This window comes from Peromyscus eremicus, chromosome 20 (genome assembly GCF_949786415.1).
Source record: "Peromyscus eremicus chromosome 20, PerEre_H2_v1, whole genome shotgun sequence".
Taxonomy (NCBI): domain Eukaryota; kingdom Metazoa; phylum Chordata; class Mammalia; order Rodentia; family Cricetidae; genus Peromyscus; species Peromyscus eremicus.
Window position 1 is genome coordinate 21,880,503 of NC_081436.1, and position 25,152 is coordinate 21,905,654.

The 25,152-nt window shown below is 48.4% G+C and overlaps 1 protein-coding gene and 1 long non-coding RNA gene across 2 annotated transcripts; one reads left to right on the plus strand and one right to left on the minus strand.

Annotated features, from left to right (window-relative positions):
• The first annotated feature begins 124 nt into the window (after positions 1-124).
• Positions 125-23,285, plus strand: LOC131896940 (uncharacterized). Its single transcript, XR_009375549.1, has 2 exons — positions 125-485; positions 22,184-23,285. It is a non-coding gene; the product is annotated as an uncharacterized LOC131896940 (long non-coding RNA).
• Positions 8,270-11,812, minus strand: Mchr1 (melanin concentrating hormone receptor 1). The gene is made up of 2 exons (XM_059247788.1): positions 11,388-11,812; positions 8,270-10,034 (listed from the first exon to the last, which is right to left on the minus strand). Exons 1-2 carry the CDS (start codon positions 11,695-11,697, stop codon positions 9,055-9,057), a joined length of 1,290 nt encoding a protein of 429 aa, XP_059103771.1. The 5' UTR covers positions 11,698-11,812; the 3' UTR covers positions 8,270-9,054.
• Positions 23,286-25,152: the final 1,867 nt, after the last annotated feature.

The following is a 25,152-nucleotide window of genomic DNA, read 5'->3' on the forward strand; positions in this document are numbered from 1 at the left end:
AGGAAGAAGACCGTGGACAAAACAATCAGTGTCCACTTCTAGGGAGGAGCATTCGCGTTACCAACCGAGCATTCTAAACTAAGTGCCTGTTCTGTTCGAGGTACTGTGTGAGAGCCGGGAGGGCGGTGGGGGATGTGGAAAAACCAGCCTCTCTAACCACAGTTGACAATGGAGAGACAGGGCAATAACTCACAAGTAAGAGAACATCAAGACACATGACACAGCGAGATTAATCAAGTCCTGATGCAGCTAGGGCGCTGCACAATGGATACAGAGATGATGGCTCCACCTGAGGTCAAGAGGCTGGGAAGTGTGCCAGGGAGATGGCTCAGCCGGCAGTGGCATTTCCTGACACCTGGAGTCCAGTCCCTCGAACCCACATGGTGGAGAGAGAATCAACTCTTGCAAGTTGTCTTCTGACCTCCACAAGGGAGGGTATTCGTTTGCCTGCCCTCACACACATTCCTATGGCTTCAGATGCACATGTATGTACAGGTCGGGATGCACATGTGTATAGAAGCCAGCAGTTTGGACCCTCTTCCATCACTTTCCATGTTATATATTGAGCTGCAGTCTCTCCCATGAACCCAAAGCTGAGTCCTCTAGTCTAAGCTAGCAGACTGCTCTGGGAATCCCAGCTCTGGCTCCCTAGCGCCGGAATTACAGACAGGCTGCTGCCACATTTTCCTAGCATTTATGTGGTGCTGGGGACCATCTCTCCAGCCCTGCCATCTAGAGAGTTTTGTCAACGTTTATTTATTGGTGAGGGAAGGTATGTATATGTATATATATAGTGCGTGCCACAGTGCATGTGTGGGGATTATAGGACACTTTGTGGGGTGTTGGTCTGTCGTACCCTGCGTGTCCTGGGATTGAACTCAGGTTGTCAAGCTTGGTAGCAAGCACCTTTACCCATGGAGCTGTCTCACAGACCTTAATTTATTTGTTTGCTTGATTTGTTTTTTTGGTTTTGTTTGTTTGTGTTTGGTTTTTGGTTTTTTGTTTGTTTGTTTTTGTTTTGTTTTATTTTGGTTTTGGTTTTTTGAGACAAGGTTTCTCTGTGTAGTTTTGGTGCCTGTCCTGGAACTCTGGATCTCACTCTGTAGACCAGGCTGGCCTCGAACTCACAGAGATCCACCTGGCTCTGCCTTCCGAGTCCTGGGATTAAAGGTGTATGCCACCACCGCCACCTGGCAAAAATAAATAAATAAATAAAATAAAAAATAAATAAATAAAAACAACAACACATCTAAGCCAGGAATGTAGAGCACTTGCCTAGCATGTGCAAGGCTCTGGGTTTGATTCTCCAGTATTTAAAAAAAAAAATAATTGCACCTGTGGCTGAGACCCAGCCTCCCAGCAGCCAGATGTTGGCTTCTGCTTTAACAATCTTGGACAAAACAAATGTTAGAAAAACATGAAGGGGGTAAGATGATAAAGCTTCTTGCCTGCCCTTCTCTGGCCTGGCTGGGAGAAATACTGAGCCCTGCACAGAAGGATAAAAAGAGTGCCTTCCTTGGCATGAACAGATTTCCTGTTGTATGGCTTGTAGCATTTCTCCAGGTTGGCTAGAAGAGATTTGGAAGGCCTGGAACTAGGAGAAGAAAGGAAGTAAAGGACTCAGGTCCAGCATTCATGACTCAGAAGCAGGGCAGCCTGGCTGGGCCTGGGAGGTGAGGGCAGGGAAAACCTCCCCATGCCTTGACACAGGCAGACTGCAGGAATCTCAGTGCCTACCAGCCAGCTCCCATGCTTCCTAATTGCGGTCCCTCACTTCTTCTCCTCCTTCTCCCTGATGCCTCAGGTTGAGGCCACCTGTGCAGAGAGCAGGAGCTGCTTGGAGAAGCAGTGACATCAGAGGTGACTTGAGCCACAGCAGCCAGGTGACACACGGGACCTGGCCATTAACCTCCCTAGGGGTTTCTGAGAAGAGATTGGCCTACCTGGCTACCTGCAGTCCTGTCTTATTTAGGATTTCTATTGCTGTGAAGAGACATCATGACTCTTATAAAGGAAAACATTTAGGTGAGGTGGTAGCTTACAGTTTCAGAGGTTCAGACCATTATCCTCCATGGCAAGACATGGCAGCATGCAGGCAGACCTGGTGCTGGAGCTGAAAGTTCTTACATCTTGACTGAAGAGGCAACAGGAAGTGGTCTGTCTCACTGGGCGTGGCTTGAGCATATATGAGACCTCAAAGCCCACCTTCACAGTGACACACTTCCTCCAACAAGACCACACCCACTCCAATAGGCTCACACCTCCTAGTAGTGCCACTCCCTTTGGGGGCCATTTTCTTTCAAGCCACACCTTCTCTCCGAAGCTGGAAGCTAAAATTGGTTTATTTAACCTAAATAAAAAACAGAGAAATCTCTAAACATTAGCTTATTGGTGGGCTGGGTATACTGGCACACACCACTAATCCCAGTACTCAGGAGGCAGAGGCAGGAGGATTTCTGTGTGTTTGAGGCAGCAAGAGTTGCATAATGAGACCCTGTCTCAGAGAAACCTATCACACAAAAAAAAGAAAGAAAAGAAGTTACACGTTTTCTCTTTTAAAATACATTTTATTAAACGTTAGTGTGAGTGTGGTTGTGTGGGTGGTGTGTGTCATTGAGTGCAGGGGCACATATGTGCCACAGTACACACATGGAGGTCAGAGTCATTTCTCTTCTTCCACAATGGGTTCTGGGGGTTGAACTCGGGTTGGCAGACTTATATGACAAGATGGTTCCCTGGGCCATCTCACCTGCCCTTTCTTATTCTTTAAGAAGGAATCTTATCCTTCTTCTTAGCCTGAGATGACCACCATTCATCTTCCCCTCTCAGGAGGTAGCATTGCCGATAAATAAGTGAGCAGCTTATGTATCCCGTCTCTGACCATCTGGAAGTTCTGCCCTCTTCCAGCCTTTGAGAGTCCGAGCTGGATGGGCACTTGGGAGAGCCTCCCACCACTCTTTAGCTGCTTTACTTTTCCTGACTTTTCAACTCAAGCTACTGGATCTATTGGAATTTCTGCTGAACACAGGCTTTGGAGGGGATCTTAGTCACTGACCCCACTCCTGGTACCAACTTCTGTCTTAGTCACTGTTCTACTGCCGTGAAGAGACGCCATAATCAAGGTGACTCCTATAAAGGAAAGCATTTAATTGAGGGCTTGCTTACAGTTTCAGGGTCTTAGTCCAAATTATCATCATGGCAGGGAGTATGTCAGCAGGGAGCGTGGTGGCATGCAAGCATGGTGCTCGAGAAGTAGCTAAGAGCTGCATCCTGATCTGTAGGTGAGAGAGAGAGACACTGGGCCTGGTATAGGAGCCTGTGGGGGCCATTCTTATTCAAACCACCACAGAGGGGAAAAAGGTTTGAGAGAAATTCATGGTTCCTCAGCCATATGCTCAATTTGTGTGAGGGTTGTATATGTGTGCATGTGCATGTATGGGTGAGTTGCATGTATGTAAATATGTGTGAAGGCTGGAGGAAAAAATTCAGAATCGGCTCGCTGGGCAGCAAGTTCCAGCAATCTGCCTGTCCCTGTCACCAGGATTTTATGTGTGCACAGCCACACCCCGCTTTTTACATGAATGCTGGGACTCAAACTCAGGTTTTTATGCTAACTGAATTATCTCCCTGACCCTAAAATTTAAAAAAAAAATGTGTTTATGTATTTATATGTGAGTATGTGTTCTCTCTCAGAGAACAACTTATAAGAGATGGTTCTCTCCTTCTTCCAGATGGTTCCCTAAGATTGAACTCAGGTCAACAAGCTTGATGGAAAATCCCTTTATTCTCTGAGTCATCTGACAGGACCTACTCGATTTTGTAAAAAAAGTCGAGAATTTCATTAAACTGCAGAACAGAAAGAATTGAGGGTTTTTTTTTTTAATCTATTTTTTCCTAGTAACAAGGCATTCAGAACCAATTATTACTAATTTAGTTTAGTAAAATATCATTCTAACAATAACAAAAGAACAACCCAATTAAAAAAGAAATGGACAAAGGACTTGAAGACAATTTCTCCAGAGAAGCTATACAAATGGAGACTGAGCAGATAAAGGTATGCTCAACATCACTAATGATGAGGGACCAAAGACCGATTCACACCTATTTGAACAGATTTCACTTAAGGGAAGAAGGAGAAGAGGAGAAGGAAAAAAACAAAGCCAGTATAAGGGTGTGGAGAACTGGATCCCTTGTATGTTGCTGATGAGAATGTAAAACGATGCAGTAGCTGCAGGAAGTAGTTTGGCAGACCTTCAAAACGTTAAACATATACCTGCCCTAAGATCCCGCGGTTTCACTTCTGGGTATATACCCAAAGGGGCTAAAAGCCCAGACTCCAACAGTTACCACAGACATGTTAACAGCAGCATTTTCTACCTGCAATAGCCGAATGATGATGACATCGAGTATCCATCAGTTACTGTAGATAAACACAGTGTGGTAACTACATACAGGAGAATAGCATTCAGCCTTAAGGAGTCGAGCATCTACAGCAATATCAATGGACTTTAAGGACAGCCCACTAAGAGAAGTAAGCCAATTACAAATCATGGATAAATAGCATGTCGTTCCGTTGTAGGAGCTGCTTAGAATAGTCACATTCATAGAATGGTGATGTCCAGGAGCTGGAGGCACGCGAGAACAAAATAAGTTCACATTTGTTAATTTTGTGTGCGTGCATGTGTGCGTGTGGGCGCATATGGAAGTCAGGGGACAAGCTTAGTGTTGTTCCTTAGGAACCGTCGACGCTTATGCGTTTTTATTTCTATGTTTTTGCATTTATTTATTGCTCTGTGTGCAGAAAGCGCCTTTATCCACTAAGCCATCTCACCTGTCCCGCCCTAGCTTTGGAGATGGAGTCTCTCACTGGCCTGGAGCTCACTGATTAGGCTAAACCAGCTAGCCAGTGAGCCCCGGGGAATCCTCTCTGCCTCCCCGGCACTAGGATTACGTGGATTCGAGGCTCGAACTCCAGTCCTTGTGCTTGAGCGGCAAGCCCTCTACTGACTGAGCCGTCCTCCCAGCCCGTGAGTTAGTATTTAACTGGAGCTTTGGTTTGGGATGATGAATATTTTGAAGGTAGATGGTGGTGACGGCTGCACAATAATGTGATTGTACTCAGTGCTACCAAACCATACATTTAAAATGGCCAAAGTCAGCTAGGTGGTGGTGATGTGTGCCTTTAATCCCGATGCTCAGGAGGCAGAGGCAGGGGGATCGCTGAGTTTGGAAGCCAGCCTGTTCTGCACAGTGAGTTCCAGGACAGTGAATTTTTCCAGCCAGAGGAACCCTGTCCGGAAAAACAAAACAAAACAAAACAAAACAAAAGCACAAAACCAAACCAAAAGGTCAAAGGTCAAAGTAGCAAAGTACGCACTTTACTACCATTTAAAAAACAAATCCAAGGACAAATATGAAAGGTTGGGAACGTTGCAGCTGGTCGTACAAGCCTAATGCCCGAAGTTCAATTCCCAGAACCTGCCGTGGAAAGAGAAAACCAAAAGTTGTCCTCAGACCTCCACACACATAGGTATGTACATGGACACACACACACACACACACACACACACTAATAAAATTAATAGTAGATGATGCATAAAACAAAAGAGTAGCTTGTTTTATGCATCCTGTTGCATGGTTTCTTGCTGTCTGCTGCAGGTTCCTGCAGAGGGCCTTCCGGGTGGGTTGGCTGTGGAATTCCTCTACCACGGAGAATTTTAGGAAGGTCATCCTCACAATTGGAGAGGAGATGCTTCTGGAGGAGAGTTACAGTAGCCCTGCAGAATGTTCACTGGGTTTGGGGAGATGACGGGGTGAGGTCCCTGAGACAGGCTAGCTGTCAGAGGTGTGGGGTGGAGAGGAAGTGGAGGGATCAGTAGTCTTCACGCTTCTCCAAACTCTCTGCATCTTCCGGTGCCCACCCCAAGTCTGGCGGGCCAAGTCCTGAGTTGAAAGGAGACAGTGAAGTTACACTCATTCCTTGAACCTGCCCAATAGTCTTCCCCAGAATCCTCCACTCCCACAACAACGTCAGCAAGCTAATCCCGATTTGTGAACATCGTCCTGTGCTTTTCCCTTTTCCTCTGCTTCCTCCTCATCTTCCTCCTCTCTTCCTTGTCTCCTCCTTTTCATAAAACATCTTACAATTATAGCCCAGGCTGACTTCAAACTCAGGATCTTCCTGCTTCAGCCTCCGATGGTGGAATTCTGGGTGTGTACTACCACACCTGGCTGCTGAAGTTCGCCCTTACCCAGTGACAGCTCAGGAGTTGCCCAGGTTACTGATGGAGCCAGGGAGATGGGAGTGGGGGACAGTCTCCACACTCCCAATACAGGTCCCCACCTCTCTCAGCCTTCCCGACACCCTCCTCTGTGCTGTCCCCAATCCCAGATCACTCCCGCTCTCCTGCCCTTTCTCCTGTTCACATCACCACCCGCTCACTCTCAGAGCTCAGCATACTCTGCTTCCATTTCAGGCTCTTCACCGTGGACTAGCAGCCGGACAGAGGAAGGCCCTTCCTCGGGGCTTCTGAGCTGCCCACCCTTGTTGGCTGTTGGCTCCGTCGCACATATTCCTGGGCAAGGCTGTCTCACCTGTTTCCCGGTTTCCTTGGAAGGCTATGGTGTGCAGCTCATGGGAAACCTCTTCATAGACAGGCTAGGTTTGAGGGAAGCCTTCTTCGCCTTCCTCCACTGGTGGGGTAGAGTTGCTCCTCCTAGAATTTATCTTAAGGCTTCTAGAAGACTCTTTTTTCCTTAGTCAGGGCCTTGTAGCCCAGGGTGGCTTTGAACTCTTTTTTGTTGTTTAACAGAATAATTTTTTTTTATTATTTGACAATTTCATACATGTAAGCAATGCACCTTGGTCATATGCATCCCTAAACTCACCCTCCTGTTCCCCCAGGCACCCCAGCAGCATGTCCCCCTTATTTTCTTCTCCTTTTCTGTTGTTAATACAACCCACTGAGTTGGACTAACACTGTCTGTTGGAATGCTGATGGGTCCTGTGAACTTGATCTTATGCGGTGATCACAGATGCCTGCCGTGAGTTCATGGGTACAATGACCATGTCATGTCCCCAAGACAGCATTTCCTGAGTCCCTCCCCATCCTCTGGTTCTTCCTTTTCTCTCCACCCCCCTTTCACAGCTGAACTCTTTTTTTTTTTTTTTTTTTTTGAATTTTATTATTACTGTGCCGGATGTGGATGTGGGGTGTGGAGTCAGCTTTCTCCTTGTAGGGTCAGCTCTCTCCTTCCACATTTACCTGTGTGGGTTCTGGGGGACCAGATGTGTGCAACAAGCCCTTTACCCACTGTGCGTTTTCTCAGTCATGCCCCACCCCGCCCGCCCCCTGCCTTGAACTCTTGAGTCTTCCTGCTTCAGTTTCCCAGATGCTGGGGTTAAACACACACACACACACACACACATACACACACACACACACACACACACACACACACACACAGGCGCCACCACGTCCACTTTGCCCTGAGAATCTTATTTTCCCCACTGAACTTGCACCTGAACTAGACTTGAAGCTTACCTAGGGGGGCTAGAGGCCCTGCTGTTAGGAGGAAGGAGCGCTAACCTCAGGTCAGGAAATACTGCTACTCCCCGGCACCTGGGGAGGCTGCCGGAAGTATTCTAAGTGGCTGCTACCGCAACTCTGCAGCGAAAAGTGACCGGCAAAGAGAGGATCAGCCTCCAGGCTGCCTCTGGACAAGTTGCTCCCACTCTCTCGTTACCATCTGCCGAGCCCCACACTGAGGACTCCTGCGCCCTCTTGATGACAGAGCTGAGAAGCAGCAGCCGTGACTGCCTCCCAGCGGCCTGAGCAGCCATCTGCTTTTAAGGTGCCCAGCGGCTCTGAGCTGCGGCAAGCAGAGACTAGCTCAGACGTCCCCCCAAGAGCCAGACCTGCAGCTGGTGACTCAGCATGGGGCAGAGGAGGGGAGGGGTCTGGGGGAGTCACACGGGTGGGGGGAGTAGAACTTGGGGGACCCAAGGAGGCAGCATTGATGATAACAGGAGTCTAAGCCAGGCTGCTGAGTCCAGCAGCAATTCTGCAATCGAATAAATTCACAGTAATTCCATTAATGTCACTAACTCCTCTCTGTGGGTTTAGAAAAACAAATCCCTTACTTCAGGCTCCCTAAAGATGCAGCCCCAAACAAGATTCGAATACTATATTCACATGACCCCCCCCTTTCCTTGTATAGGACTCACCCCACCCCCAAAGCCCAAGCAATTACGCAGGAGCCTCCAGAATGAGTGGGTTGAGATTTGCCTTTATTTCGTTTTGATTTGGGAGTGGAAGGCTGAAGCAGAAAGATGATGCCAACATATCAGGCACTGGAGTGACCCCCTGCACATGCAGAATACATGGATGCTCACTCTGCATCAGCCATGGACTGACAGCCCTACAAAGAGACTGTCCCTGTCACCGTGAAAGCCCCTTACCCTCATTTTTATTGCTTTCAAGATCCGTCTCCACCCCAGCTTGCCTTGCCCTTTCTTTCAACACCCTGGGCTCTTTTGTTTTTTAGACTCCCGTGGGCTCAGAGCCCCACCCCAGTGTAAACATGCATCCCCTGGGGAGAAAGTGAAACCCACACAGGTTGCTGGAGCTGAGGCAGCATGCTTCATAGGTGATCCACCCGCTTGGAAGAAAGGCTGCCTCTTTTCACACCAATGAGAGATGGGAGGGAGTGCTCAGCTTGTATGTCACGGTAGGACCCTGGCCCTGCCGGTTCAGCTAGGCACCTTCAACCTCTTCCCTTGGGAAAAAGACACGTGAGCTAACAGCTAGAGCTCCCTGTGGACCAGTCAGACCACCATTTCCCTCTTGCTCTGCCAAAAGGATGTCTGAGGTTTGAAGCTTCCCCCCAAAAAACCTGGCTGCAAGCCTCCCTAGCAATTTATGGGCCCCATGGAATGTGGTTGCTACAAGCCCCCAGCCTCCTGCATTCTCCCAGGGTAGCCTTGGGTTTCTTTCAGTATCTCTCCCCATGGTTGGATGTGGTGACCTGCCTTGGAGGTGACAGGGGAAGGTGTCAGGTGCCTTTGCTCTCTGTCCTCTCCTCATCAGCTGTCTGAGCATTGCTGACCGTGCGAAGCTGCCCCTGGGCTGCAGGCTTCACCGACAAGACCAAGCGTTTTCGAAAGGTCTCACAGAGTACTATGTACACAAAGGGATTGAGACAGCTGTTGGCGTAGCCCAAGCTGATGGCCGCGTTGTACAAGTAGACAAAGGTGAGCGTGGGGCGGCTGATGGACAGCTGGGTCAGCTGCAGCACGTAGTAGGGCGCCCAGCACACAAAGAACACCAGGCAGATGGCGATGGCTGTGCGAGTCACCCTCTTCGTCCGAAGCCGGATGCTGCGTTGCGAGGCTGGGGCCACCGAAGACGTCATGCGCTGCAGTATTTTCACGTATGCGGCGGTGATGACCACAAAGGGTAGGGCGAAGGCCAGGAAAAACTGGTAGAGAGTGAACCAGTAGAGGTCAGTGTCTGGGTTTGGCAGGCGGATGCCACAGCCCACAGCACCCCCTGGGAAAGGGATGAGCCTGGCATACAGCCACACCGGGGTGATGCTGACGAAGGAGAGAGCCCACAAGAGGCAGATCACCAGGGTGGCCATAGAGGGCTTCCGGAATTTGGTGGAGGAGATGGGGTGGACGGTGGCCAAGTAGCGGTCGATGGCCATGGCGGTCAGGATGTAGGTGCTGGTGAACTGACTGTTGGCATCCATGGCTGTGATGAGGGTGCACATGGTTTCCCCAAAGTGCCAGACCCCATTGCCCATGAGCTGATGGATCATGAAAGGCATGCCCAGGAGGAAGAGCAGATCCACCACAGAGAGGTTAATGATGAAGATGTCCGGGACGTTGCTGCACCAGTGTAGCTTGGACCTCTTCACTACGGCGAAGATGACTGTGGAGTTTCCCACAATGCCCAGCAGGCAGATGGTGCCAAACACGGAAGGCATAATGATGTTGATGTAGGAGACGCTCCCTTTGCGAGGAGGTGACCCTGAGGATGACAGAAGGAGCATGTGTGACCTGCCATCTGCTCTGGAAGCTGACAACCTGCCCTCCAATGACCCCCCCTGCTGACCTCTCAGAATCCCTACTTCAGCTCGAGGTCACTGTGCGTCATCTGTACGGTCCTCCCTCCCACGCTATTGTTAATTCTGTCCCTTACTCTCCTCCACTGCTTCCTGGTGAATACTCCTACCGAATTTTCTAGACCCACCTGTTACTCAAAGGACCTTCACTTCAGCTCAGAGGGCCAGGAGTCAAGACGCCCAGATGTCTGCTGAAAACAACTTCACATCCCTGGGATTCACCAGGAAACCTTGTCAAAAAACCTTGAAGGACATTCAAGAATGCATGTGTGTGTGTGTGTGTGTGTGTGTGTGTGTGTATGAGTGTGTGTGTATGTGTGTATGTGTGTCTGTCTGTCTGTGTCTGTGTGTGTATGTGAGTGTGTGTGTGTGTGTGTGAGTGTGTGTGTGTGTGTGTGTGTGTGTGTGTGTGCGCTGTTTTTCTTGTTTGTACTCTCATCTTTTCAGAGATAGCTGACCAAAGGGTTTATACAGATTCCTAGGCATATCCAAGGAATGACTGTCACTATGGGTGTGGGGTGTGTTTTAGGTTCAACAGCCCAGCCCTCTCCCGGCGTCCTGACAGGGATTTCCGTGGGCCATGTCTCCCGAGCCTGGGCTTCCCCAGCAGGGCTCAGACTGACGCTGTGTTATACCCCAGAAGCTTGAGAATTTTCTCCACACAAGCCCTTCCCCTTCCCCTTCCTCCCCTTCTCCTTCAAAGCTAGAATTTCAGGGCATTGCCATTCTGCAAATGTCAAGAAGCTTAATTCACCAGAAAAGTTAATCCTCTCACGCCCTGTGAAGTCTTTTGCTCCCAGCAGCCTCTGCCAGAGGACAGCCAGGACCACTCAGACCCCATTACCCCAGTGCGAAGCCAGAGGATTCAGCCCAGGGTAGCGGTGAATCGAAGAGCTTCCGCTGGCTCCCACATGCTACCCGCCCGCTTTCTTGCTTGCTTTTCCAGCCTTGATTTTGTTCCCCCCCATGCAAAGCCTATTTGGGACTCATCAGCAAGCTTTCCCCTGTCTGCCTCACGCCTCGACACCAACCCTTGCTATTTCTAGACGTGCCTCTGCCCCATCTCTATTCCTTCCTAACCCTTCTGTCCTAGCTGGTATCATCTGCTCCTCTCCTCTTCCCCTCCAGGCAAAGCAGACTGCAGATCTTATCACCGAGAGCTGTAAGTTAAAGTTTCCTAAGCAGTTTGGCTCTGGAGGTGAAACCTTCCCATTTTCCACACCCATCCCGGAGGAGGGAGGACTCTAACTCCGACTCACCGGCCACTGTGAGATTATCCTGGCCATCGGAGATGTTGCTGGCATTGGGGCCAGTGGACAGCAACGAGGCTTGCAGATCCATGCAGCCGGTGCAGGTCGCCTGCTCCCTGGAGTTGAGCGTCCGTCCACCCACGCAGGCTGCGGCAGCCTTCAGTGCCTGCCACCGCCTTGTCCCGAACGTGAGCCAGCCCTGCAGTCCAGAAAAGGGTCTTCCTCTACCGCCTGGCAGCCTCTGCTGCCTCTGAGCCCAACTGCTCGCCCCACTCCCTCCTTCCCAGCTCCCACTGACATCACCTAGACACATTAACATTCGGAGGCAGATGCACGTTAACCTCTTCGGTCCCGGCTGCGGCTCCCACTCCTGCCTGCCTGCCGAGCAGCAGCAGCAGCGAGGCTCAAGCAGCCCGATGCCGAACAGCTTCCCTTCTCACTGGCTCCTGGGGCTGTCTCCTGAGCTCACAGGGGTGGCCAAGCTCGCTTTACATGACCCTCCAAAGGCAAAAGGGGGAAGCAACCGGCTGCCTACCCTGAGGAAGCAGGACCATGTGGCAGGAATCAGGGGTACTGTTCCCAGTGCTGGGGAACTCAGGGGCTAAGACTGAAGCACCCTTGGTCCTCAAGCACGCTGGAGGTCACCTTAGACCCTTCCTGTGTCCTGGTAACTTCCAAACATCTCCTTGGCTAGGTGGCGATTTCTAGCCCTTGCCTGGTGGGCCAAGGTGATTCTGGGCTTTCTGCGCTGGCAGTAGTCAGGGTCTGGGGTACAGAAAGACCAAACTTCCCCCTACACAGCATCAGTCTGGACCAGTTATAGAGGTTTTATTTTCTAGTGCTCTGAGATCTTTGAGGTTTTGTCTGGGACTCTGAGACAATTATCAAAGCGTAAGAGAATAAGTCCGCACTGAGATTAGCAATGGGCAGCAGCCTCAGCATGCACAGGCCTTAGGGAATTTTCTGCAGAGGTTCCTGCTGCCAGCTCCAGGAGAGTCATAATAAACCGCGATCACCACACCAGGACCAGATCCAGAGTCTGACTCCTTGGCTGCCATGGTTGCCCGTTAACCCTTATTAATGGACACAGAGGCACAGAGAGAAACCCCTATAGCTCCCTTGAGTTCCAGCCATTCTCTTCCTTTGGACATTGGACATTAGCATGCCTAGTTCTTCAGGCTAAGCTATTGATTATCCCTACCAGCTATTAGAGCTCCTCTTTCTTGGCCTCTTGGTTCACCAGCATGAAGAGCTTAACCAAAGCCCTACAGGGGCTAAGGATGTCCAGCTCATTTAGTAGAGTACTTGTCTCCCAGGCAGAAGCCCAGGGTTCCCTTCCCTGCACTCATAAAACGGACATGGAACATGCCACCAATTCCAGCACTTAGGAGGTAGAGGCAGGAGGGTCAGAATGTCAGGGCCTGCTCCCCCTCATCCCTACCCCCCACAAAATCAGATGGTAGTTTAGCCACGGCTGTAGTGGATGGTGAGTACATCTCTGATGGAGTACCCCAACTCTGCGATGACCCCAGACCTACATGTCCCTTGTGGAGTTAGTGAAGGGACATGTGGTGGTTTGAATGAGAATGGCCTCCACAGGCTTCGTCCCCAGTTGGTGGACCTTGTTTGGAAAGGATTAGGAGGTGTGTCACTGGAGGTGGTTTTGAGGTTTCAAAAACCCATGCCTCAGTTCCCAGTTATCCTCACCCCACCACCACCCTCATCCCCAACCCCCCAACCCTCCACCCCCCAACCCCCCAACCTTCCACCCCCCTACCCCCCACCCCCTGTTTGCAGATCAGGATGTAGCTGTAGATGCTCCTCCTACTACGCCTCTGCTCCACCATCATGGACTCTAACCCACTGAGAGCGTAAGTCCAAACTAAACACTCTCTTTTCTAAGTTGCCTTGATCGTGGTGTCTCAACAGCAATAGGAAACCAAGACAGGTTCTGGCTGAGCTTCCCTGGAGGACGGGCTGGTGTGTCCTTCAGCCTCCCGTGGTCAATCCCACTCCAGCATTGCACATCTCTGAGTCTTCTGACTCCTCAGTGGAAAGGATCAGTGGGGAGTTATTGTTGAATGGGTGCTGAGTTTCCGTGTACACAGTGGGGGAGAACTTCTAGAAACAGATGGTAATGATGGTCCAGTGGCGCTGCGCGTATACTTAATACTGCTGAATTTGACACTTGCCCGTGGTTAAGGGAGTGTGAGTGTATCTCTGTGGTAGAATGCTTGCCTGGTATGTTCAAGGCTCCTGGGTTCAATTGTCAGCAACACATACACAGAGTTAACATGGCCCACTTTATTTTATGAACGTTTTACCACAATGTTAAAAAAAAATTAATGGTAAATGTATGTATACAACCTAACAGCCATGTGAAGACACCCAAATTCTGCCAAGGTGGCACTAGCTCCTTTGTAGTGTTACTGGAGGCCACTTCCTGGAGCCATCCCAGAACTATTTTAGCGCTGGCTCCAGGGGTCCTTCCAGGTTTCTTCCAGCCCGTGTAGTAGGGGCATCCCTGCCAAGAAATGCTCTCCTGTTATTGTTTGTTTCTGCTGGCTTTTTTTGGGGGGTGTCACCCAGGTCCCAAGTAAATCACACACGAAAGCTTATTCTTAATTATAAATGCCCCCGGCCTTAGCTTGACTTGTTTCTTGCTAGCTTTTCTTAAATTATCCCGTCTATCTTTGGCCTTGGGGCTTTTTCTCTATTCCTGTATACCTTTCTTTCCTTCTTACTCCATGTCTGGTTGTGTGACTGGGTGGCTGGGTGGCCGGTCCCTGAAGTCCTCCTCCTTCCTCTCTCGTTCTTTGATCTTTCCTCCCAGATTTCTCCTTCTATAGATTCTCTCTGCCTGCCAGCCCCACCTATCCTTTCTCCTGCCTTGCTATTGGCCATTCAGTTCTTTACTGGACCATCAGGTGTTTTAGACAGGCACAGTAACACAGCTTCACAGAGTTAAACAAATGCAACGTAAATAAAATAACACACTGTAAATAATGTTCCCCAACACTGTCGTTTTGATTACATATTTGTGCCATGTCCTAGCACCATGAAGGTAATTCCTATACATGCTCCAATGATTTTTTCCAGTCCATAATAAGAGAATGCTGGTGCAGGGGGGCCATATCTACAAATGATAAATGTCCTCTTGCAAGGTATAATCTCAGTTGAATCCTGTCATCATTTCCAAGCAAGGGCAAGCTTCTCTCCTATAAAAAAGTGACAGGGGGATGGTTGTATCTGCTGGTCTGGAGTGTTCAAGGAGTTAGGGGGAATCTGTTTCCAAATTCATCCAGATGTCCCCTCCTAGACTTCAGGGTTCAACTCCTTATCATCAAAGATCTGCTGAGGCTGTACATACTCCATGTTTTTTGCACCTCAGCTACCCTTACAATTAGATTCTGGGTCTTATTTTCAGCACAGACTGCTCTACTGCTGCAGAAGATGGTGGTCTCCTTGAACTGCTGCTCTGGAGGCCTCCTGGCTTTCACTGTGTGTCATGAATTGATAGACCCCCCTCCATCTTCTTCCTCCTAGGCTTCCAAAGCAGGTCCATCAGCCTCCTGATCCCACAGCTCCTTCACTACTCTTCTGGAGAGGCTGCATCATTCAGCACCTTCTTTTTTACTGGTATGCATCTCAGTCAACCACAAGTAAGACTCTTGTCACTTTGATGTCACTGCCAGGCTAGGGCTAGTCAGCAACAGCGGCACCCTTAGGGACAGCTGGCTGGTAACTGACATCTTCCAGCATCTCCCCTTGGAGGACCCATCTCCAGCTGTGACTCCTAGAATTCATTTTCTCACTTTGGCGTGTGTGTGGAAATTCATTCTTGGTGTGAGTCTAAGGAACACGAGTGAGTGGATAGGATGGGTGAGGAACTAGAATAAGTGAGCCAGTGGGAGCTAGGACTGAGTTTATTGCTATGGACTGTGGGAACTCCATTTCAGAATTGCTCAGAGGGGTGAGGGTTTAGTTAAGTGGGATAGTACTTGTGTGGCATGGCCCTGGGTTCAGTCCTCAGCATCACACACACACACACACACACACACACACACACACACACACACACACAGAATCTCTCAGGAATAGTCACCTAAAGTACCAAAAGTTGAGTTTATATTAACTGATTCTTGTTCCCATTGGTTGAGAGTTCTCTTGGCACATTGAGCCCGCCCTCCTGGACTGTTTATGCTAGATCTGAAAGTCTCTATTGCAGTGATTCTCAATCTGTGGGTCACAACCCCTTTGGCAACCCTCTGTCTCCAAAAACATTTACATTATGATTCACAACAGTAGCAAAATTACAGTTATGAAGTAACAATAAAAATAATTTTATGATTGGGGGTCATCACAACATGAAGACCTGTATTAAAGGGTCACAGCATTAGGAAGGTTGAGAACCACTGGCCTAGCATATCAGAGAAGTCTAGGGCAGAAAGCAAATAGATAGAATGCAAGACACTACAGGCACAAGATGAGTTAAGCTCATTCAGCAGTCCATTGTAGCCAAAGTCGAAACCAGAGGTGGCCCAGGAGAATGTGACAAGGATCTCAGAGGCATCTGATAGAGACCTTTTTAGGGCTGGCCAGGTCTGCTGGACCTGCACGTGTATTTCTTTAGATCCTCCTGGCTACTCCTGGCTCATATGCTCCCCATTTCTGCAGCAGCCATTCTACTCAGTCCCCACCGAGTACAGGTGTCAGTGCATCACAGTACAGGTAGGGCCTACCGGTGCTGCATCTCAGACCTGCTGCGGGTCCCTTTCCCCCTCTGTCCAGGGTGCTCTCCATTTCTGCAACAGCTTAGAAAACGGGAGCCCAGAAATGTTCAACGATAGCCCACCTATAGAGCAGGGACAGTTATTGCTTCTTGGGGTACGTCTTTGCTCAATATGGGATGAAAGTCACAGATAGGCCGGGTGGGGTGGCTCACACCTTTAATCCCAGCACTCGGGAGGCAGAGGCAGGCGGATCTCTGTGAGTTCAAGGCCAGCGTGGTCTACAGAGTGAGATCCAGGACAGACACCAAAACTACACAAAGAAACCCTGTCTCAAAAAAAAGAAAGAAAGAAAGAAAGAAAGAAAGAAAGAAAGAAAGAAAGAAAGAAAGAAAGGAAGGAAGGAAGGAAGGAAAGAAAGAAGGAAGGAAGGAAGGAAGAAAGAAAGTCACAGATAGTTGGTTTCTCCTTGTTCCCTCAGGATATGTCATCAGAGGCATTTCTTATGACCTTTCAGCAGTCCAGGGTCACTTGACATGGCGTCCACTGGAAATCCTTTTACCGAGTCTCCCGCTGTCCTGCTTGCTCCTTTTTCATTCCTGATTCCTAGGATCGCACTTCCCAGTAGAACACCCACATGCCCTTAGCCTCAGACTCTTTTCCTGGGGATCTGAGAGGGTGTGTGACTCACTACTACCAATGGTAGTCAAGGGGAATGGTGGAGTGCGAGCCATTCGGCAGAGATTTCCTGCTTCTTGCAAAGACAACATGAGGGAATTATGTCCTTTGCTTCCTCTGAACTTTGTTGTGGCTGGAGGTGCCTCCTGGAACGCCTCCAGCAGGTGAGATGATGCGTATTGATTGGATCAATCAGGGTGTCTGGAGGAAACAGAAGGAACACATGGGAAAGCAGAGAGACTTTAATAAAGGGCCTGTCTGTTTGCCAAGGTTTGGGTACCACTAAAAGGGAGTCCATGAAGGATGCTGCAGCAGTGTCTGGGGCTAGCAACAGCTGGATGCCATTCCTATGTGTAGGTCTGAGCTGGCCAGAACCAGAAAGGAACTGCCAGGCATGCAGCAAACAGGAGATGTAAGGAACACTAAACTGAGCTCTCTGACTGACTGCCTTCTGATTTTCCCTGTTGATGCAGTCCGAAAATCATCCTGCTGGGGCCCAGGGCAAAGTAGATGAGGACAGAAAGCGGATTCTAAGGAGCAGATAGAAAATTAACCCAATGGGCTAGGGATGTAGCTCAGTTGGGAGAGTACTTGCCTAGCATTCAGGAAGCTCTAGGTTCGCTTCCCAATAGAGCATCTAATGGGAGTAGTGGTGTACCACTGTGGTCCCAGCATTTGGGAAACGGAGACAGGAGAATCAAAAGTTCAAGGTCATCCTTAACTGCACAGTCCATTTGAGACCAAACTGAGATATGAGAGACCTTGCCTCAAAAATAAACAAATGAGGGGCTGGAGAGATGGCTCAGTGATTAGGAGCACTGACTGCTCTTCCAGAGGTCCCAAGTTCAGTTCCCAGGACCCATGTGGCAGCGCATAACTGTCTGTAATTCCAGTTCCGGGGGACCTGACACTCATGGCAAAACACCAATGCACATAAAACAAATAAATAAGAAATTTAGTGCCCAGACACAGGAAGAGAGAGGCAAGTTTTATTATTAATCCTTGAAACAAGAGAGTGCTACTATCCTTGTGTGACAGATGAAGAAGTGGGGTGCCACAAGCATGGGTTTGCTCAGGGTAGAGGCTGAGATGGAGGGCAGGGTAAACAGGGTACCTGGGAACAGAGGAAGGGAAGTCATAGGACGAGGGCCGTAGACAGCGATGCAGGCTTGACAAGAAAGCTGACAACTGAGCAAAATCTCCAGAGAAAAGCTGTCCAAGGTCAGCTAGAAATGCCTGGGTGCCTAAGCTGCCGTATCCTGTCCATGGCTGAGATCTACTCCAAAACGAGCTTGAGTCCTAGCTGAAAAGCCGAGGCAACATTCCTTGATAAACAAAATAGAGAATTATCATATGACCCAGCAGCCCCACTTCTGGATTTATATCCAAGGGCAAAGTGACATATCTCAAAGAGATATCTGCTCCCTGGGTTTATTGCAGCACTAATCAGAATGAGCAAGATATGGAGAGTGTCCATCCACAATATATATCAGATATATACATACATATACAATATATATACAGATATATGCACTCACAATATATACAGATATACAACATATGTATACACACATGTATGTGTATATATATATGTATGTATGTGTGTGTATATATATGTGTATATATATATATTATAACTGTAATGCATATGAACACACTGCAATGCAACTCAGCCTTTATGAGCAGGGAAACTGTCACAACACAGATGAACCTCTTTATATGTAACAACCAAATGAGGTTTATAGAACCGACCATAGTGTGATGGTTACCTGAGGCTGAGGGCCGGGGAGATACTGGTCAAAGAATACAATGTCACAAGCAGAGTACCTCTGAGGCGATGGGTAATTAGCTTGATGTAACAATTCCACATCAAAGACTATACATGACATAAAGTTACTTTGTAGCTGTAAATGTATGCAATTGTAACTTGCCAATATTACTGCTTAAGCAAAACAAATCAGAGGTGGAACCAGAAGGGACATGAGCCAGAGAGCTGAACCTACTCCCTGTAACTGAGCAACAAGTCCTTTTTCTTAGTGAAATCCCAATGGCAAAGTCGTCATTTTTTGCTGTAGAAAGGCTCAGATGAGTTAAAACCTCATCTAATTCTTAAAGATTATGGCTCCTTCCACCCACTTGGAAGACTCTGGAGGAACACTAAGACACTGGGAAGATGCGGGAGGCTTGATGATTCGAGAGAGGAAGGACAGCTGAAGAGACTTCACCAGCACAGTGTGGGGCTCTGCCTCCAAGCCTCAGCCCCACTATTGTTGGGCAGAGCCAGGGCCAGCAGCTTGTGTTCCACCTTGTTCATGGACACAAAGGGCTGATGACCGTGCTCCAAGGTTTGGGTGAATGTGCAAAGGTAACAGGGTGTTCCTGGCTTTGCCGAGTGTAATTTTAGGGGCAGCGTGAAGCATCTTCTCACAGATGTCCCTAGATTTGTGTTCTTGCCGGCTCACCAATCATGCTGCAGGCCAGAGAGTCTAAACCGCTTCCACAGACAAGGAGTTTGGAGTTAGAGCTTTATAATTGGCATCATCCAAATGTCCGGATAAGGCCACTTTGCCTCCAGTCTCCTCCAAAGAACAGAACTTTGACCTACTCCAATCATTCTGGCTCTTAACCTGTCTGTTCTTCAGCCCCAGGAAAATCATTAAGAAGATGGAGTCGGGTGGAGATGGCTCAGCATTGGGAGCACTGGCTGCTCTTCCAGAGGACCCAGTTTTAATTCCCAGCACCCGCATGGCAGCTCACAATTGTCCAGTTCCAAGGGATCCAACACCCTCACACATACATGTAGGCAAAACAAAAATCAATCCTATTTATAGCAATAAACTCTTTTTCCCTGAACATCCATGTGTCACCTATTTATCTGCCCTGCCCAAGGCACCCTAGGGCTTCCATGCATCCCTCTTGTGGATGTCCCCCACTCTGTCCTTCCCGAGACCCAGCTGCTGTCTGCATGTTTCCAAGGCCCATTTGCATCACTGCATCTGAGGATCATTTATCCTCCCTCACTCCTACCTGGCCTCTTCTAATATATTCTCTGCTGCATAGCAGGAGCAGTTCTGTGAAAATGTAAACCTCATCTATCTATTCTACTACTGAAAACAGGCTAGTGGCTTCCTGTTGCTTTCAAAATAAAATTAACCCCCAACATAGACACAGCTCCCTCATATTAAAAATTGACCTCCTGGAAAAGTAAGGCCTTGAGAAGTCCCTTGGAAGAAGAGGAAATGCTAGCACCCTTGATCAGCCCTTAATGAAAGCTGCTGGTGGGAATTGGAATGGCTTCCCCCATTTAATAGGGAGTGTAGATTCCGGGGTGTTAGGATAAAGTCCAGCATTCTTTTGGGGAGGGAGGTAAGCAGGTTTTTATGGTAGGCAGGGGGCTGGGGCAGTTATTGGGACAGTCTCAGCTGCAGAGAATGATGTGCCCAGTTCAGCACAGGGTCCCTAGAACAAATGAGATGAGCAGCCTGCCTGCCGTCTTTGTTTGTGCTTGATTTGCAAAAGTGAAAAACTGCAGGGGCTGGGGGGTCAGTTCAGGGGTAGAGCAATTGCCCAGTGTGCACAGGATCCTAGGGTCCATCTCCAGCACCGAAAGATCAATCAATCAATCATCAATCAATCAATCGTCAATCAATCCCTTCAGGTCTGGTACACAAGAGTCTGACCTTCTCCAAGATGATTGTTAGGACAGTCTGTCTCCCAGTTTCTGAGCATGAATCAGTCCCTACTCCAGAGCCCTGGAAGAAATGGAGCCTGGATACTCCCAGGAATGGATAATGGATCTGGGAACATAGCTTAGTGGGACCCTTACCTAGCATGTATTGAGGCCCTGGGTTTGATGTCTAGCTCATGCTTGCACACACACAGAGGTCGCAATGACACAGGCATGACCTGTGAACCTGACTCAGTCCTTCTCCTGGGGTCTAAGTCCATTGGGCAGGCTGACTATTATGCAGCAGAAGCTTAGTATTGGGTCTTACGGTGATAAGCAGGCAATGGCTCTTGGTTAATAGGAATTTTTGTTGACCAGGACTCCACTGGGACCTACTGTCAGAGCAGGGCTAAGATGGATCAACTAATCAATGGACTTGACTGAAACGGCTTTCCAGCAGGCCCTGTGGCTCTCCAAACCGATTTATTTCAATGCCTCTAGTTGCATGCCTGGAATAGATGTCCCAGCCACTGGCAGAATTATTACATTAGCTCTCATTTTGGCAGAGTAAGCGATCTGGTGATGAGCAAAGCCAAATGGAAATTCCTGATTGATTGGCAAAGTAAATCTGGCTTCCTCCAAGGAATTGAAGACATTGATAATATTATGAAGCTGCTATGGTGTCTCATGCCTGTAATCCCAGCACCAAAGGGAGGCCGAGGCAGGAAGATCACCTTGAGTTCACGGCCAATCTGGGCTACATAGTGAGTTCTGGGTCCGTTTGGGCTATGAAGTAAGACCCTGTCTCCAGCAATAACAAGAAAAACCACAAAAACCACAAGGGGCTGAGGCCGAGTGCTTGTGTGGCATACACAAAGCCCTGAGTTCAATCCCCAGCATAAATTAGCCATTGATGAGATCCATCTCTTTTTTTTTTTTTTTTTTTTTTTTTGGTTTTTCGAGACAGGGTTTCTCTGTGTAGCTTTGCACCTTCCCTGGAACTCACTTGGTAGCCCAGGCTGGCCTCGAACTCACAGAGATCCGCTTGACTCTGCCTCCCTAGTGCTGAGATTAAAGGCGTGCGCCGCCGCCGCCGCCCGGCGAGATCCATCTCTTATCCTAGCACTGTGGAGGTTGAGGCAGGAGGATCAGAAATGCAAAGTCATCTTCAGCATAGTGAGTTCTAGGTCAGCCTGGGCACCATGAGACCCATTCTCAAAAGGGGGAGGGGAACTGGAGAGATGGCTTAGTGGTTAAGGGTATTGGTTGTTCTTTCAGGGGACCCAGGTTTGATTCCTGGCACCCACATAGCAGTTAACGACCATCTGTAACTCCAGTTCTAGGGGACCTAACACCCTTTTCTGGCCTCTGTGGGCTCTGCCTATGTGTAATGCATACACACATGCAGGTAAAACACCCATACACATAAAATATCTTTTTTTTTTCAAAAGCCAATAATCTACCCCTAAAAAACAAAATACCCACAATCATGGCTTTGAAAGACTCTGGGGTGATGATTTAACTAAATTCCCACTTCATTCTTTACCCTGGCTAGTGAAGATGGCAGCTGGGTCTTGGAGAATGGCAGTGGATTTTCACAAACCTAATTATGTGGTGACTTCAGTTGCAGCTGCTATTTCTGATGTGGTCCCATTGATAGAGAAAACAAATTCCATCCCTGACACCTGATATGCATTTACTGAGCTGGCAAATGCTTTTCTCTATTCTAGGAAGCAGAAAAGATCAGAAACTGCTCTCGTCCATCAGGGTCATCAGATCGCCTGCTCCATCTTGTCATGGGATGCTGACACGCTCTTCTGACAACTCTTCACATCTCAGACTCCTAACACTTCATTGTTTCCCAAGACGCCACACTATTCCACTTTATACTGATGATGTCATGCTGCAGGGGGCCAGAGAACAGACATGAACAAGCACCCTAAATGTGACAGAGGTGCCATGAAAATACCAAGGCCTGACATCTCAATAAGGACTCTGGGATCTGGTACTATGAACATGTGGGTTTTTTTTTTCCTCTGCAAAGTGCATGACAATGTACCTTCCATCTCCCACCGCCAAAAAGGCACAGTGCTTTGCCAATCTCCAGGGATTTGAGGGTTACATTGATTTCAGTGTTCCAACCCACTTTCTAAGTGATCTAAAAGCTCCAAGTTCTGGAGCCGGGGATATAGCTCTGGTGGTGGAATGGTTGTCTAGCATCCACAAAGCCACCAGCACAACATAAACCAGGCAAAGTGGCACATGTCTGTAATAGCGTCACTCATGTGGTGGCAGGAGGATCAGAAGTTCAAGGTCACCCTTCACTATACAGTTAATGCAGGGCTATCATGGGATACATGGGACTCTGTAAAAAAAAAAAAAATGCTCCCAGCGCTATACAAAGCCCCGAGCAAGAGAAAACTAACTCTGCACCTGGTGCATGTGATACAAGCTCTGCCACCTGACACTAGAGACCTTGCAGGTCCCATGAGGGGCTGGCTTTCTACAGTGAATGCCAAGGATGCCAAGTAGAGCTGGGATGTGCCTCACAGTAGCACAGTAGAAGGTCCTAGGTTGTTTTCGTTTGTTTGTTTGTTTGTTTGGGTTTTTTGTTTTTGTTTTTGTTTTTGTTTTTGTTTTTGTTTAGGGACTGGAGAGATGGTTCAGCAATTAAGAGCATTGGCTATTCTGTTCTTCTAGTGGTCACGAGTTCAAGTCCCAGAACCACATGGTGGCTCACAACCATCTATAATGGAATCCAATGTCCTCTTCTGGTGTGCAAGTGTACATGCAGACAAAGTACTCATACATAAATAAACTTCTAAAAAATTATCTTGCGTGTATGGGTGTTTCACTTGAATGTATGTCTGTGTACCATTTGCATGCCTGGTGCCTAAGGAAGCCAGAAAAAGGTGTTGGGTCCCCTGAAACTGGAATTACAGTTGATTGTGAGCTGCTATGTGGGACTTGAACCTGGGTCCTCTGGAGGAGTATCCAGTGCTCTTAACTACTAGGCCATCCATCTCTCTCCAGCCTGAAATCCTAGTTTGTTTCAGTTTCATTTTTATTTTTATATTATTGTTGTTGTTTGCTTGCTCGCTTGCTTTTTTGAGACAAGATCTCTCTATGCAGCCCTGGCTGTCCTGGAACTCACAGAGATCCACCTGCCCCTGCCTCCGCCTCCTGAGTACTAAGATTAACCATGCACACAGACACTCAGGAGGCAGCACCACCACACCCAGTGTCCTGGTCCTAGCATTTATTTGGAGCTAAGTCTTGCTCTCTTCAAACTGCTTCTTGCCTTCCTTTGCAGAAATAATCTGCAGGTTTACTTCTAGGTTCTGGTAGACACCAGATGCCTAAGCACTGGATAACAGATGACCGAAGCATCCCGGCCAGCTGTCACGAACTTGCCGCAGCTGCTTCCTAGTTCTTCCTTGTCATTTGAAGGTGAGATTTATGCCCTGGGGAGAACAAGAAGGCTCCAGGTAGATTGCCACTGCAGCTGTAGCCTGCTCACACATCACAGCCATGCTTCTGTCAGCCCATCCCTGTGGCCTCTGAGTTCTTCTACACACAGAAGGGACACTCTGAACTTGGTGGCTGATGACTCTTTGCTATGACACCAGACAGCACTGGCTTTAATTTTTGTGGGCTTGGTTTGATTTGCAATGCTGAGGTAGAATCCAGGGCCTTCTGCAATCTAGCCAAGCACTCTACCACTGAGTTACATCTCCAGGAGCCAGTATTGGCCTTTGATGACTCTGCTCAGTTGGGACTGACCCTTCCACTTGGCTAGGCTCCTCTCCCTGCTGGGAAGAGAAACTGAAGGGAAGACACAGGGTCAGTGGGGGTGACTGTCTCAATTCTAAAGGGCGTGACTCATTGCTCCTTCCCTAAGGCAATGGAAAGAAGCAAGAATGGATCCCAGGGGAATCTTCTGGGTGCTTGTTTCTTACTACCCCATCCATACATAGGAAAATTGAAAGGGACGTGACCATGGCCCTTTATAATCAGCACCATCAAGAGCTCAGTCCAAGGCATTAAGGTTTGAACACTTTATTAGGGAGAAATATTGTCCAGAGCCCAGCATAGAGCAGTCAGAAGGAGGCAAGGGAGAAAGGCCAGGAATTCAAGGCCAGCTTGGACTACAAACCAAAATCCTCTCTCAAACAAAAACCCAGAAACTCTAAGGTCTGAAGAGATGGCCCTGTGGTTGAGAGTGCATGCTGCTCTTACAGGGGACTGGAGTTCAGTTCCCAGCACCCACACTGGGTGCTTCACAAAGGCCTGTAACTCCAGTCCAGGGGGACCTGATACCTCTGGGCTCCTTGAGCACCTGCATGCACATACTGTTTGCATACCCATATACAAAACTTTGTATACACACACTAAACAAACAAACAAACAAATCTCTAAAAACAAAACCCCAAAACAAACCAAAAAAGTCCTGAAGAAGGATGCTGGAGAGATGGCTCGGCAGTTTATAGCACTGGCTGCTCTTCCAGAAGACCTGGGTTTGAGTCTCAGCACCCACATGGCAGCTCACTACCATCTATAACTCAAGGTCTAGGGGATACAACATCCTCTTCTGGCATCTGAGGGCATCAGGCATGCATATGGCATGAAGACATATATGTAGCCAAAACACTCATACATGTAAAATAAACAAAAGTAGTAATAATAAAATATTTAAAAC

What these genes read in the sequence shown, in the direction of transcription:
- Mchr1 (XM_059247788.1), bottom strand. Translation starts at nt 11,697, where the DNA reads ATGTTAATGTGTCTAGGTGATGTCAGTGGGAGCTGGGAAGGAGGGAGT. An exon ending in GGATAATCTCACAGTGGCCG is followed by an intron (nt 10,035 to 11,387) that starts GTGAGTCGGAGT and finishes TGTCATCCTCAG; the next exon opens with GGTCACCTCCTCGCAAAGGG.